This window comes from Phacochoerus africanus, chromosome 8 (assembly GCF_016906955.1).
Source record: "Phacochoerus africanus isolate WHEZ1 chromosome 8, ROS_Pafr_v1, whole genome shotgun sequence".
NCBI lineage: Eukaryota > Metazoa > Chordata > Mammalia > Artiodactyla > Suidae > Phacochoerus > Phacochoerus africanus.
In genome coordinates this window covers 3,969,521-3,985,763 of record NC_062551.1, presented here as the reverse complement: position 1 = coordinate 3,985,763, position 16,243 = coordinate 3,969,521, and the positions used below count along the sequence as shown (strand labels likewise).

The 16,243-nt window shown below is 51.8% G+C and overlaps 1 protein-coding gene across 1 annotated transcript in view; it reads left to right on the top strand.

Annotated features, from left to right (window-relative positions):
- USP10 (ubiquitin specific peptidase 10) overlaps positions 1 to 16,243 on the top strand; it is a 65,490-nt gene that overhangs the window by 32,752 nt on the left and 16,495 nt on the right. Inside the window, exons 3-8 of the mRNA XM_047788822.1 lie at positions 617 to 677; positions 5,262 to 6,323; positions 14,499 to 14,590; positions 15,097 to 15,206; positions 15,592 to 15,647; positions 15,890 to 15,993. Coding sequence (XP_047644778.1) covers positions 617 to 677; positions 5,262 to 6,323; positions 14,499 to 14,590; positions 15,097 to 15,206; positions 15,592 to 15,647; positions 15,890 to 15,993 — 1,485 coding nt within the window. The remainder of the gene's footprint in view (positions 1 to 616; positions 678 to 5,261; positions 6,324 to 14,498; positions 14,591 to 15,096; positions 15,207 to 15,591; positions 15,648 to 15,889; positions 15,994 to 16,243) is intronic.

The window sequence follows — 16,243 nt, the reverse complement described above, 5'->3', positions numbered from 1 at the left end:
TGCAGCATCGTCTTGCCTAGTGGATGGGGAAAGAGAAGCGGTGGTAGGACTTGTGGGTGGCTTGCAACTCCCTGTGAAATGAAGGATGTGTCCATTTAATTTAACTTATTTACTTTTTTGTTTGTTTACGGCTGTACCTGTGGCATGTGAAAGTTCCCAGGCAAGGGGCCACATTGGAGGTGCAGCTGCCAGCCCACACCACAGCAACAGCAATGGTGGATCCAGGCCGAGTCTGCGACCTACACCACGGCTCACGGCAATGCCGGATCCTTAACCCACTGAGTGAGGCCAGCGATTGAACCCTAGTCTTTATGGATACAAGTCGGGATCATTACTGCTGAGCCACAGTGGGAGCTCCCCAGTGGAGTCCACTTTAATCTTTTGCCTCATTTTTTTATCTGTTTAATAATAACAGATATTTAAAAGCATTCTGATGGTGTTTAAAAGGGAAGATGTGTGAACTCACTGTCTCTCCATCTGTGTTGTTTTGTTAAAAATAATGCCGTAAGAAGTTGCATGGATAAAGTGTTTTAATGAAGGTTGCTTTAATGAGTAGCATGTGTTGGGGGTCTCACAGTTTGTTGAATTAAAATTTGTTTTCCACTTCCCTGTGCAGCTCCCTCCGTTCGCTGGAACAGTCCTGTGTGGCCCACGGGCTGCGGATGACCTGCTCGACGGTAAGCTGGGGCTGGGTGGGCAGGCTTCCTGGAAACGGTGCTTTCCTGTCCATTCGTACGGTTTGGATAAGCATTCCCTTTTCGCTTGATGTTTTTGCTGAAAACTAGAGCAGATTTAATTGCTGAACTGTGTGAGCTACTGAACTGAAGTTTTTTCTGTGCCTCCAAGTGTCCCACGTTGCATGAAGGAAGTCGTTGCTCCCTTCTCTTTTTTCCCAACAGTCCCCAGCAGCGCAGGTGTGTCCTTCGTAGCCAGGGTTCTTCGTGAACTTCTGTCTGGATGGGCGTCACGGCCGCTGGGCACAGGGCTGGCAATACGCTGTGCTCGTGCTCTCTGCCCAGCTCAGTGGCAGCTTGGGTCTGTTGTCTTGCCGTTTGTGTCCCCCTCTGTCACCAAGGGTCGTGGGGAATTGGGTGACCTCTTCACCTGTTGGCCTGTTCTTAGTGTTTTTGTCTCTGTCCCAGCCCCTGAGCTGATGGCCGGAGGCGGTGCTTCCTGAGACGCACCCCTTTCGCCGCATTTGCCTGCCCAGTGTCGAAGTGACAGCAGGGCCGGCTGCCTTGGCGTGGGTCGAAGCTGTCTAGGCCTGGTGCAGTTCGCATTGTGCTAAAGGCCCTCGCTGGCCTTGGAGAAGCCGAAAGCTGGACCTTTTCTTTGAGGGCAGAATTGGGTTCCCTGTTTGATTAGCATGGTCAGATCCGTGGCAGGGTTTTTGTCATAGTTTACATTTAACTATAGACCTCTGAAAGACTGCAGTAAAATGAGAATGTGACTATATCTATAATTTTTAGCAGCTTTGTAAGGAACATAACAGAGAGGGCTGGTCTAATGATGGCTCAGGACAAGAGTAAAGTGAAGCCAGAGGGGCCCACAGGCCCCTGCCTGCTGCCCATCCTCCACCGGCCCCCAGCCTTGCTCGCTTCTGCCCCGCACCCTTCTTCCCTCTCTCGCCATACCCCGCCTTCCGGGCTCGAATCCCTGTTCAATTAAACTTTTTGGCTCTTTTTTTTTTTTTTTGTCTTTTTTGCCTTTTCTGGGGCTGCTCCCGTGGCATATGGAGGTTCCCAGGCTAGGGGTAGAATCAGAGCTGTAGCCGCCAGCCTATGCCAGAGCCACAGTAACTCGGAATCCGAGTCCAAGCCGCGTCTGCGACCCACGCCACAGCTCACGACAACGCCAGATCCTTAACCCACTGAGCAAGGCCAGGGACCGAACCCGCTACCTCATGGTTCCCAGTCAGATTCGTTAACCACTGCGCCACGACAGGAACTCCCAAACCTTTTGGCTCTTTGTCTCCATTCTCTCCTGTCTTCTCCCAGGTCCATCTTTTAATCAGCCAAAAGCACAGCTACTTACACTGTTAGTGACAGACCAGCTTAAAAGCCCCCCTCTCCGAGGCCTTTTCCCCTCTCTTGTCTCTTCTTTTCATTTCTCTTATAGTGCCAGCCCGCTGTCCAGTCATTCGTCTGCCTCCCCATTTGGGCTGCGCTCAGCTCTGGGTGGCAGAGACCGCAGGGCTTCCACTCCTGTTTAGCAGCTGCCCGGGACAGCGTCTGCCGTGCTGTCAGTGCCCAGGATGGTTTGGATGCACACTTTGGAAGGATGTGTTTCCTTCCCGCCAGAGCCAGCTTCGCATGTCCTTGGCGGGGGTTCCTGGCTGGCATGCTTTTTGTATTGCTGCCTCTTGTAGTCGGTTCCTAAAACATGAAAAGGCTTGTCCTCCTCAATCCCCGCACCCCAACCCCCCAGTCCTGTTATCTCCACTGTTCCACTGACCCCTTTGTAGCTTCTGATTGAAACTGAGCACTTTTTTTCAGTGTCTGGAAGTGTTTGTGTAAAGCCCTTGAGCCCCTGGCTCACCCACCCTCTGTGCTGTCGTCTTCTGCCTTGGCCCTTGTCTCCTAGTAGAGGCGGGGCCCTTGCCTCTGCTCACTTCGTCCCCTCCCCGTGATGGTGAGCGCTGTGCACACAGCCGGGTGCTGTGACTCCTGAATTGGCCGAGAGTGGATGGGACAAATCAGCTGAGGCTGCCCCTCGAGCAGTTGGTCTCAAATAGTCTCGGGCAAGAGCCTCCCCGGGTGCCTCAGAACACGGCAGCCTCGGGGTCTCCTCCAGGCCGTGGGACTGTGCAGGCTGCAGTGAGCAGGCTTTGAGAAAGGCCGTGTTTTGCGAAGTTTTCCTTCCTTCGACAAATCCACTGCCTGCCTGACCTGAGCACTGAGTTCCCGTTTACCCAGTGCTTTGGTGGGCCTGTTGAAGGCAGTTTGCAGCCCTTCCAGGCTCCCGCAGCCCGACGAGGGCAGCGCATGTGTGTCCACACCGGGGCTCTGAGGGCGGAGGGGGAACTGTACTGGGCAGGCGTCTGCCTCCATGGCATCAGGCGCTGCGCTGGCTCAGCGTTGTGACAACAGCTGTGGTGCATCACAGTGGTTCCATGGATGCCACATCATGTTCTCGAATGTTTTGTGATATGATAAGATTAAGACGGAGATGTGGACGGCATTGTGTCTCCTGGAAATGACCCCAGTCTGGCCCCCGCTGCACGATACAGCACATACCGTCTCCACGCAGCCTCCCCTTCTCTAGGCGCCTCCCTTGTGGTCCCTGTGGCAGCTCTGTGCCTTCCAGGGTGATGCTTGCGAGCCAACTGGACCCTTGGCTTCTCAGTTTAATAGTAGAGAAATTAAGGAAACCGCACATCAGTGCTCAGAGGCCACAGGATTCAAATGGTCAGTCGGCAGCCTGGAAGGAAGGCTCGCTGTTAGGTCTTTGTCTTTCGGGGGAGCTTGTTGCTGCGGGGCTGGTGTGCTCCTCCCCGCCGCATGCAGGCCTGGGGCTGTCGGAACAAAGGAAGAATTAGGACGCTCTTCGGGCCCCTGGCCCCTGTCTGGGGCTGTTTTTTCTTCTGTTAAAAAGACTTCCAAAGTATACTAGGTTTGGTTTTCTGCGCTAAAATATTCTTTTGGTATTGCCATGGTTTTTTCTTTTTTCTTTTTTTTTTTTGTCTTTTTGCCATTTCTTGGGCCGCTCCCGCGGCATATGGAGGTTCCCAGGCTAGGGGTCAAATTGGAGCTGTAACCACCGGCCTACGCCGGAGCCACAGCAATGCGGGATCTGAGCCTCGTCTGCCACCTACACCACAGCTCACGGCAACGCTGGATCCTTAACCCACTGGGCGAGGCCAGAGACCGAACCCGCAACCTCATGGTTCCTAGTCGGATTCGTTAACCGCTGCGCCACGACGGGAACTCCTATGACGGTTTTTCTTAAGGAAAAGCTGGCCTCTTGTGCTAGACTTGGAGGAGTCTTCAGTTACACACTAAAAATTAAAAAGCATGTGTTCTTTCTTTAACTTCAAGACGCACAACTGTTTCATTAGACATGAGATGACGTTGGTGCTTGATACTCGTTGGAAGACTCAGCTTAGGAGTTCCTGTCCTGGCTCAGCAGAAACAGACCTGACTAGCGTTTATAAGGATGCAGGTTCAATCCATGGCCTCACTCAGTGGGTTAAGGATCTGATGTTGCCCTGAGCCATGGTGTAGGTCGCAGACAGGGCTCAGATCTGGCATTGCTGTGGCTGTGGCGTAGACAAGCAGCTATAGCTCCGATTCAGCCCCTAGCCTGGGAACCTCCATATGTCCCAGTTATGGCCCTAAAAAGTAAATAAATAAAATTCAGCCTAATTTCTGAGATGCGACCTATGAAGAAAATGTCCGCCTTAGAATGGATGGAATATGTAGATTTTTGTCAACGGGCAGGAAGTATTGAAGGATTCCAAGAAGATTTGTTAAAAGTTTGCAGTCCTAAAGTTATCTTTTTTTTTTTTTTTTTGCCTTTCTAGGGCAGCACCTGCGACATATGGAGGTTCCCAGGCCAAGGGTCCAGTTGGAGCTACAGCTGCCGACCTACACCACAGCCGCAGTGATGCGGGATCCAAACCACGTCTGCGACTTACACTGCAGCTCACAGCAACGCCGAATCCTTAACCCATTGAATGAGGCCACGTCCTCTTGGGTACTACTCGGATTTGCTGCCGCTGAGCCACAACAGGAACTCTCTTTTTTTTAAATGACTGCCCCTGTGGCATTTGGAAGTTCCCAGGCAAGGGATCATTTCTGAGCTGCAGCTGTGACCTTTGCCACAGCTGTGGCAGTGCTGGCTCCTTTAACCCACTGCCCTGGGCTGGGGATCGAACCCACATCTCCACAGGGACCCAGGCAGCTTCAGGCAGATTCTTAACCCACGGATCCAGTGGGAACCGTAAGGGGTATTTTTAGACAGGCAGGATATTACTTTCATCCTCATTTCATTTTTTTCCCTTCTGAAAATCTTCCTTAGCTGTCCTGAGAGTGGAAAATAAATACAGGTTTTTTATTTCGTATCCCCAAATTAAATATTATATTGTAGTTTTATTTTTAGCAAATTATTCAGGACAGAAATTAAATGTCATAGCTTTGTTAATTGTCACAAGACTCTTAAGGTTTCAGTTTCAAAAAGAAATAATTACTGAGACTTTTATAGTTTGTATAGCTGTGTTCTTAACTAATGGGGTGTTTACTGATCATTTTCTTTCGAAACAGGACAAGACTATCAGAGAATTGAATTTGGTGTGAATGAAGTAATTGAACCCAGTGACCCTCTGCGGAGAACCCCCAGCTACAGTATTTCAAGCACACTGAATCCTCAGGCCCCGGAATTTATCCTTAGTTGCACAACTTCCAAAAAGACCCCTGATGATTTAGATAAAGACGTGAACTGCAGCTCCGCCGCCTGTCCCTACCCAGGCTCTGCCCTTGCCCTGGATGGCGGCGCTCCCGTGGAGGTGGAAGTTGGAGAAAGTGATGGCGTCTCAGGTGGTCTTGGACAAAGGGAGCGTAAAAAGAAGAAAAAACGGCCACCTGGCTATTACAGTTACTTGAAAGACGGCGGCGAGGGTGGCCCTGCCGCGGAAGCCCTGGTCAATGGCCATGCCGCTCCAGCCGTCCTGAGCAGCGCAGGCGCTCGGGATGCCGAGCTGGTGGGGCACGGGCCCCCGTCAGGGACCCCCAGGACTTGCGGCAGCCCCCCGGACCCCACGGACCTCGTCAGTGACGCTGGGCCTGGTGGCTCTTTGCCCGGCGCCCTGGACGGCGGGGCCAGGACTGCGGGGCAGCCTGAGGACCCGCCCGGGGCTGACCTCGAGCAGCCCTGCCTCCCCGCCGAGGCCGGCAGGGACACCCTGTTGAGGACAGCTGGGGCTCAGCCGTGTGTCGGGACTGATACTACTGAGGACCTGGGAGTCGCTGACGGACAAATACTTGAATCCTTGGGTGAGGGCCCAGCCGCCAACGGGGTGGAGTCGCACACTGTGGAAAGCATGGACTCGGACCCAGCGAAAGCCGAGAGCACCTCTCCTCCTGGGGACGCCCCGGCCCCGGCCTCGGGCTCGGTGCCGGGCGCCGCTCCCGCCAGCCAGCCCGCGAAGTCGTGGGCCAGTCTTTTTCATGATTCTAAGCCCTCCTCTTCCCCCTCCTCGCCTGTGGTTTCGGTGGAAACTAAGTATTCCCCTCCCGCCACGTCTCCCCTGGTCTCTGAAAAGCAGGCCGAAGTCAAGGAAGGGCTGGTTCCAGTTACAGAGGATCCTGTAGCCATAAAGATCGCAGGTATAGTCCCAAAGAGGCAGGGCTGAAGTGAGCGGGGGCGCAGGTCTCAGCGCTGTTGCGCGAGGAGTTGGAGGCCGTCTGGGCTGAGGACTGGGGTGCTGTGACGTTAGCCTGAGCAGTAGCAGGTCACCTGTGTGTGACGAGGACTTCCTGCAGGACGCCGGTGCCTTACATTGTTGTCTGAAAGGAAAATGATTATAAGGGGGTGTCACAACTTGTGTTAACTGAAAAATCCATGTCTGTTGCCAGTCATTTCTGTTGCCAAGTTACGTTGCCACTTCTTGCCTTTTGACCGAGTGGTCGAGCTCCATTGTGTGACCGTGTAATGGACAGTCTTGTGTTAACAGCTGTTACGCCTGTGCTGTCATAATCCCTGATTTGAACTCACTTAGTGTTTTTTTCTTTTTCCTTTTTTTTAATTAGAAGGTAATTAAAAAATTGTATTTATTTATTTATTTTGGGCAACGTGCCACATGCGGAAGTTCCCAAGCCAGGGATCAGACCCGCGCCACAGCAGTAACCAGAGCCACAGCAGTGACAACACTGGGTCCTTAACCCACTGAGCCAGCAGAGAACTCCTGTTTCTCTTCTTTATTTCGTAGGGTATAAAAAAATGTTGTTTTTTTTCCCCTTTTTTAATGCCTATTTGGGATTGAATAAGTGGATTTTACTCAGTTTTAGCACACCACGGTCAATTCTTGACAAGAAGAGAAAAAAAACCTAACAGTTTGGCCTAAAGTTAACATTTTATTTTGAAGTGCTACTCTGAAAAGTAGGACCAGTTCACAATAAAGCTGTAAAGCTGCACAACTTATGTGGTTTTTAATGGAGGCAGGCAGAAACAGAGGAGCGTGTGTTTCTGTACATGTCCAAGAAGCTGGGCTGATTCTTCAGGTTTCCTTGTGCTGGGAAGTTGAGTCACCACTTCTTCGGAGTCTTGCCCCACTGGCAGAGTTAAAATAAGCTGTCCTGGAGTTCCCTTGTGGCACAGCAGGTTGAGGATCAGGTGTTGTCTCTGGAGCCGCTCAGGTCACTGCTGAGGTGCAGGTTGATTTCTGGCCTGGCACAGTGGGTTAAGGATCTAGCATGGCCACAGCTGTGGCTTAGATCTGTCCCTCACCCCAGGAACTTCCATATGCTTCAGGGGAAGGGGGGGCATTCTAAGTTCGAAGTCAGAGATATGTAATTTTCTGTTCGTAAAAATTGCTTCACAAAGGAAGGCTTCCCACCTCTGTGAAAATTTATTTAAAATTAGAAAATCTTTTTTTCTTTACCCATGGCGTGCGGAAGTTCCTGCTTCAAGGATTGAGCAGGAGCCAGAGTAGTGACCCACCTCAGTGGCAATGCTGGATCCTTAATCCACTGAGCCACCACCAGGGAATTCCTTAATTTTTTTTGTTTTTTTGTTTGTTTGTTTGTTTTGTTTTAGGGCCGCACCTGTGGCATATGGAAGTTCCAGACTAGGTGTTGAATCAGAGCCACAGCTGCCAGCCCACACCACAGCCACAGCCACGCTGGATCCAAACTGCATCTGTGACCTGCACCACAGCTCACAGCAACATTGGATCCTTAGCCCACTGAGCGAGGCCAGGGATCGAACCCCCATCCTCATGGATACTAGTCAGGTTTGTTACCACTGCACCACAACGGGACCTCCTTCTTGAATATTTTAAAGCGCTCTAGTTTTATGACTTTAAATGTGGTTTGCTACTTGGTTTTGTTGCGTATGTAAAATCTCGTTGACCTGCTAAAATCTCAGGTGAATCTACTATCTGAAATGGCGTGCAAGTCGGGGCTCTTAGTGGTTTGTGCTAGAGGAGAGCATTGCCACAGTCTAAACCCCTGGTGTTGCAGTGAAGCAGTGGGTTCCCTCATGCCCTCCCCCAGCAGGTTTATTTTCTTGCTCCTATTTTGATCGGTCAGTTATAAACATGTTTTAATTATCTGAGCAGAAATGTGGTTTCTTTTAAAATACTTCATTGTTTTTAGCTTGCTTACTGAACCTTAGATATAGAATGTAGTTGGTGACAGTTTTCAGTATTCTTGCTGTGAAATAATGCAGCCAGAGTTGTCACACTGAAGAATTCTAGAAATCATACTGAGCTTAGGTAAAGTGGATGGTTTGGAATTTTTTCCCCTTCGTCATGTTCTCCCACTTAGAGATTTCTTTCATCATAAAAATGATAAAGTAGCAGTTCCCGTTGTGATGGAACAGGATCGGCCGTGTCTCTGGAGCCCTGGGACGAAGCTTCCGTCCCCAGCCCGGCACAGTGGGTTAAGGATCCAGCGTTGCCGCAGCCGCGGTGTAGGTCACAACTGAGGCTCAGATCTGATCCCTGGCCTGGGGTCACCATATGCCATGGGGCAGCCAAAAAAGAAAAAAAAAAAAATGATAAGTATATTCCGTTTGTTGCAGGTCAGACCCAGTACCACTGATTTCCCCTTAATGGGCAGTTGTAAACCACAGGCCCACTTACTTTAAGCAGCATTTAAGTGTGTGAAATTCTAGCTCCATTAAAAGATCTGTTGCTATCATAGGAGTTCCTGTAGTGGCGCAGTGGTTAACGAATCCGACTAGGAACCATGAGGTTGTGGGTTCGATCCCTGGCCTCGCTCAGTGGGTGAAGGATCCAGTGTTGCCGTGAGCTGCGGTGTGGGTCGCAGACGCAGCTCGGATCCGGCATGGCTGTGGCTGTGGCATAGGCTGGCAGCTACAGCTCCGATTGCACCCCTAGCCTGGGAACCTCCAAATGTCGAGGGTGCGGCCCTAGAAAAGGCAAAAAGACAAAGTAAAAATAAAAATGACAGTGACTTTTGTGTAACTGCAAGAGAAGTAGAGATCAGAGGGACAAATAGCTGTAAAGAAAGAAAGAGTTGGAATACAGCCAATTTGCGATTATTCAGTCTGTTTATCCATTGCTGTAATGGTTTTTGGTTTTTGGTTTTTTGGGGTTTTTTTTTTTTTGGCTTTTTAGGGCAATGCCACAGCCACAGCAACACCGGGTCTTTAACCTACTGAGCAAGGTCAGGGATCGAGCCACAGTGGGAACGCCACAGCTCTTTATTGTCTGAGAATTAGGAGCATCTAAGAGCTGACCCACTATCCCATTATGCCAGGTCCTCACCGTAGCCGTGCGTTGGGCAGCACGCTGTCTGGGCTCCAGGTTGCGGGGTGACGGAAGTGGCGGAACCAGGTGCGAACCCTCTGCCTGTCTTCTGGGACTCTCGCCCTTGGTCTGCTTCTCCACCGCAGCCTCCTGCTCCCGGAGGCCTACCCAGCTGTGTGGTAGGATGACCTTGCAGCTCCCCTGGGTAGTTTCTGACAGACTGGAATGGAGTCATTCCCCGTAGCCCACAGCTTTCTAGATGCCTCATTCCTCCTCCATGGCTGTCTAATGCGTGCTCACTGCCTGCTTTGCACCGCCAGGCCCGGGAGTAGCTGTCGGCCTTGCCCTGGGGCTGTCTAGGGTCCGAGTCAGGAAAGGATTGGCTGGAGCCCTTACAGCAGAGGGGACGTGTTTTGTGCTGGGGAGGGGGGGGGGAGTTGGCGAGGGGAGGCCTTTGAAGCCAGTGGGCCGAGCAGTACCAGGCCGTGGACAGAGAAGGCCACACCCTGGGCTGCGGAGGGGAGTGCAGCTGAGCGGTTGACAGTGTGAGGCTGTTGCCGTCAGGAGCATCCCTTCTGCTGTCTGGGGACGGGGTGGCTCCCCCACCACAGAGACCTCCAGGCTCTGCCAGTCTGACTTGGAGAGGGGCGCTGTGGGGCGTGGGGACGTGACACACAGCAGGGTGACACTGTTTTAGCCTAGGGACGACTGGCCACTGCAGGGTTTGGAATAACCGCATAATCATTAGGAGAAATCAGAGAAGTTTCTTGTCTGTATGTTGCAAGTCTGTGAACTTGGAGCGTGTGCCATGCTCCTCCACATGTGTGGACGTTGCACCAGACCTGAAAGGAAGCTAGTCCAGGACCTCCTCTGAGAAGTGTACCTGAGAACAGGATGTCCGGTTTCAGAGTCTTTAGCTTTCAGAGTTTTTAGTTTGGAGGATGTGCGTCTACGGGGGACGCTTGGTTACGTGCTCTTACTGAACAAACCACCGGGTGATGCTAAGAGACTGGAACTTAGTGTTGGGCCAGAAATCGTGCAACTTCTTGCCTGCCTGCTCCAAGTGCGCAAATCAGAAGTGAGGGCCGCAAGCTGGCATTGATTCAAGGGAAGCGTTGATGGAGGAACTCGGGGTTTCTGTCCAACCAGCACAGGCTGTTGCCCAGATCCATGTTGGAAGGAAGTCCGCTGACGTCACTTTTCAGTTGGATGACTTCTCCGGGTTCTGTCGGCCCGACGGTGTCCACCTCCAGGTGGCCAGGTGATCTGCGGCTCGTAGCTCTGTTGAGAATCTAAGAGGAGATGCGGTGTCCAGCTTAGAGCAGTTAGTTCTTGATAGTTTTGCAGCTGCTTCCCCTTCGAGAGGGGACTTGGCCCTGCCATAAGTGATCTGTTAAAAATTCAGCAGCGTACAGATCCAAACCCTTCTGACCATCTGTAAACATGTTGTTGAGTCTCTCAGGACAGTTGGAACCGAGGGGATGATTCAGGTGAATCTTGTACGCTTCCTCGGTCACTTTCTGTTTTCCTTCAGTGTCTGTTGACCGGGAACGAAGGGATAATACTGTCTAGCCCACTCCCCTCGCCTTTAGCCCGGCCCCACCCTGGGAGACTACCTCCAACATTGTCAAGGAAATTGTTATGCTGATTCATTCTTCTATGCACCATAGACGTGGCGGGTCTGCCCTTCCCTGGCTGCTCCCCCCTGCCGTGCTCTGAGCAGCCTTAGCGACCCCCACCCTGCACACTCCTCAGCCAGGTGTCAGGCCGCTGTTGTTTTCCTCCCTGAGGCCCTCCACCCTGCTCTGCCCCCTCTGCCCATTCCAGTCACCCTGGGGGTGTCTCCTCGGCCTGTCACTTGGACGTGGGTGGTGCTTGGGGCTCCACCTTGGACCCGTAGCTGGCGGAGTGGATAGTTCGGCCCGAGCTGCAGGGTCCTGTGTGCGTGTGGCAGTCGAGATGCATTGCTTGCCAGTACCGGTGTAGCCTGTACTGGTGCTCATTGTCTGGTACCCTTGTTTGAACCTCTGAATGTGAGCCCGTGGTCTTCTAACTGCACAGAGCACAGACCCCCTCCCGTTGCACCTCTCCACTGGGTAGGAGACACATCACCCAGCTGGACGCACTTTTCTGGCTCTTGGCCGTCACATGCCCCTGGCCACTTCAGGGTTCTGCAGACCTTGGACTGGGTGGAGCGCCCCCTCCACTGACCCCCTTAAGCCCAGCCTGCATCACGGCCACCCCTCGGTCCTCTGACTGCAGGACACGGGCCCAGGCAGGGCCTGGCCAGTGGCAGCAAGTCATTTAGCAGAGGTCCTTTGAGGTTTTTTTTGTTTTTTTTTAACCATCATGTGAAAACTTTATTGGGTTTTTTTGGTTTGTTTGTTTGTTTTGTTTTTTTGTTTTGTCTTTTTATGGCTGTACCTGTGGCATGTGGAAGTTCCCAGGCAAGGGGTTGAATCGGAGCTGCAGCTGCTGTGTGATGCCACAGCCACGGCAACATGGTATCTGACCTGCATCTGTGACTTAAGTTGCAGCTTGCAGCAACGCTGGATCCTTAACCCACTGAGCAGGGCCAGGGATCGAACTTGCATCCTGTGGTCAGCTGTGTTGAGTTCCTATCCCACTGAGCATGATGGCAACTCCATATTAATTGTTTTTAGATAATGAAAATACCGTGGCCCCGAGTCATGTGTTGTGTTGGAGTGTTCTTTGGGACTGATGCTTATTTGAAAACGCACAAGTTTTTTGTGGAGTAATTCTGTTGAATAATTGCCATTCTGTGGCACACGTTGGAACTTACGGGCTGCTGGGATAAAATGGCTCAAAGACATTATAAAAATCCATTGTGAGTAGAAGATCTTTAGCTGGTGGGAAAAGTTAGTGTCTGAAACCTTAGAGGAAATGGGTTTTAAAGCAGAGTCCATTCATTATCTACTGAGAAGAAAGGGCCTGGCTTCTGGACCCAGGTTCTTACGTCAGCTCAGTTACATGACCTCCACCAGTTACCTAACCCCCTGGACCTTGTTTTGCCTCCCTGTAAAATGGGACGATAGTGGCGACCCTCTGGCAGGGACGTCAGGGCGGCCGGGAGTAGTTCAGTTAGAGTCCCACGCAGGCTGTGGCGCAGGTCCCTTCCTGAGCGGCTCTGCCCTGCAGGCCAAGCACCGTACCTTACAGGGAGAGGGGAGAGGACCATGGCCAGCTTAGCCCAACGGAGCAGCAGACACCATGGGTTTTCTTGAGTCTGTAATTTTTTTTTTGGGGGGGGGGTCTCTTTAGGGCCGCACCCACAGCATATGGAGGTTCGGTTCCCAGGCTAGGGATCAAATGGGAGCTGCAGCTGCTGGCCTACACCACAGCCACAGCACTGCTGGATCTGAGTCATGTCTGCGACCTACACCACAGCTCACGGCAAGGCCAAATCCTTAACCCATTGAGCGAGGCCAGGGATCGAACCCACATCCTCATGGTTCCTAGTCGGAGTCATTAACCACTGAGCCACGACGGGAACTCCTATTTTTTTAATCAATGGGGAAACTGTTCTCTGTGCTTCCTCTGTTGGAGGAAAGAGGGCATTTATTCTCACACAAGAGGGTGACAGTGTGTGTGCTGACACGAGAATCTTGCAAGTTAACGTCTTCATGTAATGCTTAGGTCTGGGACCTTTTCATTCCAGCCGTGTTTTTAGAAAGCCAGGGCTGCTTTTGTTGGAGAGATGCTGGGGTGGGTGCAGACAGCAGACAGACCTGTGCTCTCTAGGAACCAGTTGGAACCTTGTGGGAGGCCGTGTCGTGTGGCCGAAGGTTGTGGATTTCAGGTGCTGGCTGCACAGCCCGAGTCCTGTGTGGTCACACGCAGGCCACTTAACCTTGAGCCTGTCTCCTTTTGGTGAGAGGGGGATGGTGGTGGTGGTGGTGGTACTCTGGGGTCACCGAGGATTAAGTGCGGCCAGTGAGCATCTGTCAGTTGTGAGGCCACTTGCCAGGTGTGGAGGGATGCAGAAATTGTAGCTCTCCCTGTTCCACGATCTATAATGGACTTGGGGAGGCCTCATTATAAAGCATTTCTGAAAAGAAAAAAAAAAGTGAAAGCACTTAATGAAGTGAAGCATTAAAGCACTGAGTTGTAAAGACGGCTGTTTTAAGACTGAGGAAGACGATGGGAGAAGATGAGTCTGAGGGCAGATAACCAAGCCTGTTTGTCAGTGGAACGAGGGACTCGGGTATACACAGCAGCCCTCAGTGGGACTTCTGAGGGAACTACGGTTTAGTTCGTGGGATACAGTTGTCCCTAAAGGAAGGGGTGTCACTTGCTGAGCAGCCACAGAACTCCCGCTTCGAAGTGCTGGGCGCCCAGACGTCGAAGGGCCGCGTCCTGTGTGAACGCCTTCCCCCGTGGTGTCTGAGCGATCTCCTGAGTAAGGAGGCCGGCCTCGCTGTCCCTGTGGCAAAGCCCCTAGCTTTTAAATCTGTCCCCACTGGTACTGTGACTGGTTTTAAATTAAAGCGTAGTTGATTTCTCTTATATTGTTTTTTAAGCTTTTTCTGTTTCTTATTAAAACAGTTCTTGTAGGAGTTCCCGTTGTGGTGCAGCTGAAACAAATCCTACTAAGAATCACGAGGATGCGGGTTCGATCCCTAGCTTTGCTGAGTGGGTTAAGGATCCGGTATTGCCATGAGCTGTGGTGTAGGTCACAGATGCGGCTCGGATCTGGCATGGCTGTGGCTGTGGCATAGGCTGGCGGCTACGGCTCCGATTGGACCCCCAGCCTGGGAACCTCCATGTGCCATAGGTGTGGCCCTAAAACAGACAAAAAGGTTCTTGTGTACCCTAATTATATTATTACAGGGAGATAAATGTTGGTGTTCTGGGGAAAATATCTTTGAACATTTAAATCATTGAGTACCGTGTGGTGGTGAGCGGAAGGAAGCTTTAGCACAGCGTGCCTTGCCTTTGGAGGTGATGTGTGCTTGAGGGAAGCGGGTTAAGGCCCGGAGCGCTCAGAGCGTGAGAGCTGTTCCTTAGCTGGCCGTCGACTCTTCACTGTGCTTCTTTGCTCTTGCAGAGTTACTGGAGAACGTGACCCTGATTCATAAACCAGTGTCCTTGCAACCCCGCGGGCTGATCAATAAAGGAAACTGGTGCTACATTAATGCTGTATCCTTCTCCGATGCTGTTCCCAGGCTGGCTCCCCGCAGCTCTCTCTTCTCCAGCACGCTCGACTTCTCAGTTCAGCTTCCCGGGGGCGTCTGCCCCACATTTTGACTCTAAAAACTTGGTTCCTTACCTCTTATCACGAGAGTTATTCCTGGCCAAAAAACAAAGATGATTTGTTGACTTGGGATGGGCAGACTCATGCCAGTTTAATTCTCATTAGAATTGTTCTGAGTAATAGGTGGGGTGACCACTTAGCACTGCAATTCTCGTGTTACTTGATTTGATTGTCTCGGTGCAATCACGTTCTTGCACATAAACTACGAGAGCATCACAAGGCACTTGGCCCCGGGACTGTTTGGGTCATTCCTTCCTGGGTCTGGGCGTCTGCATTGTTTGGTATTCTTGGCTTATTTAGTTTTGAGTGTTCCTGCGTCTCCCGCGCCGCCACCGGACGGCTCGGAGCATCTGTTTCGTTTCCTTCACGCTTCCTTACTGCCGGCGTTCAGACGCTGCAGGCCTTGGTTGCCTGCCCTCCGATGTACCACCTGATGAAGTTCATCCCCGTGTTCTCCAAGGTGCAGCGGCCGTGCACGTCCACCCCCATGATAGACAGCTTGTAAGTGGGCGCTTCCGGTGGGTAAGGGTGGGCTTCCCCCTCTGATGATTAGATTCAAACAGCTTAGCGACGTGCTGTCATTCTGTTTTTTAAAAAACTCACTGTTCACGATTTTATACGGAAGTTAACCAGAGATGGAGCTGGAGTTTTTATGTTCTTTAGATTCTGTTGAATACATTTTAGCATTTACCGATTTATATCACTCACAGTGCACTGAAACATAACAACCTTGAGAGCAGATTCGGAGCTCACTAGCTGCTCTAGCAGTGCCTCTCTATAAAGTTTGTTTTCTTCGTACTAGTTGATGCTCTGCTTAGCCAAGGCTCTTGAGCAAATGTGTATCTTTTTTTAAAAAATGTACTAACTTCTTTCCCCCCATGTTTAGTGTTCGGCTAATGAATGAGTTTACCAATATGCCAGTACCTCCAAAACCCCGGCAAGGTGAGTGAAAACAGAGTCTTGTGATGCCGTTGCATCCTGGGAGTTAGGGAGTCAGAGGGCGGAACTTGGTAAACTTGATCCGCTCAGTCTTGCTGGAAGGGAACCGCCTCTTGGTGGAGAGGGCTGCACCTGCGCTGTCCTCAGCATCGGGCAGCGCTCGGGGGGAGGCTGCGGTGATTTTCCGCGTTACCGTTGGAAGGCGTGGTTTCGTTACGAAGGTCCCTGTTCTGCTTCCGTTGCAGCGCTCGGGGATAAGATCATGAGGGACATCCGCCCCGGAGCTGCCTTCGAACCCACGTACATTTACAGACTCCTGACCGTCATCAAGTCGAGCCTGTCTGAGAAGGTGGGGGCCCGCCCTGACCTCCCGCGTGGCCGGGTGCCTTCCCTGGTGCTTAGCCAGTGCTTGCCCTCCGCTTTCAGTGCGGCGGTTAAGTGGGGGTGCTGCGGATCGAGGCTTGCTCTGGGCACGTTCAGTTCGGAGTGAGCCTCCAGGGTGCGTTAAATCAGGGACACCTTGTGTCATTTACTGTGCGCCAGCCTCAGCGCCAAGTTTGTCCCCTGCATTAGCTTACTTAACCCCGTGAATAAAGTAC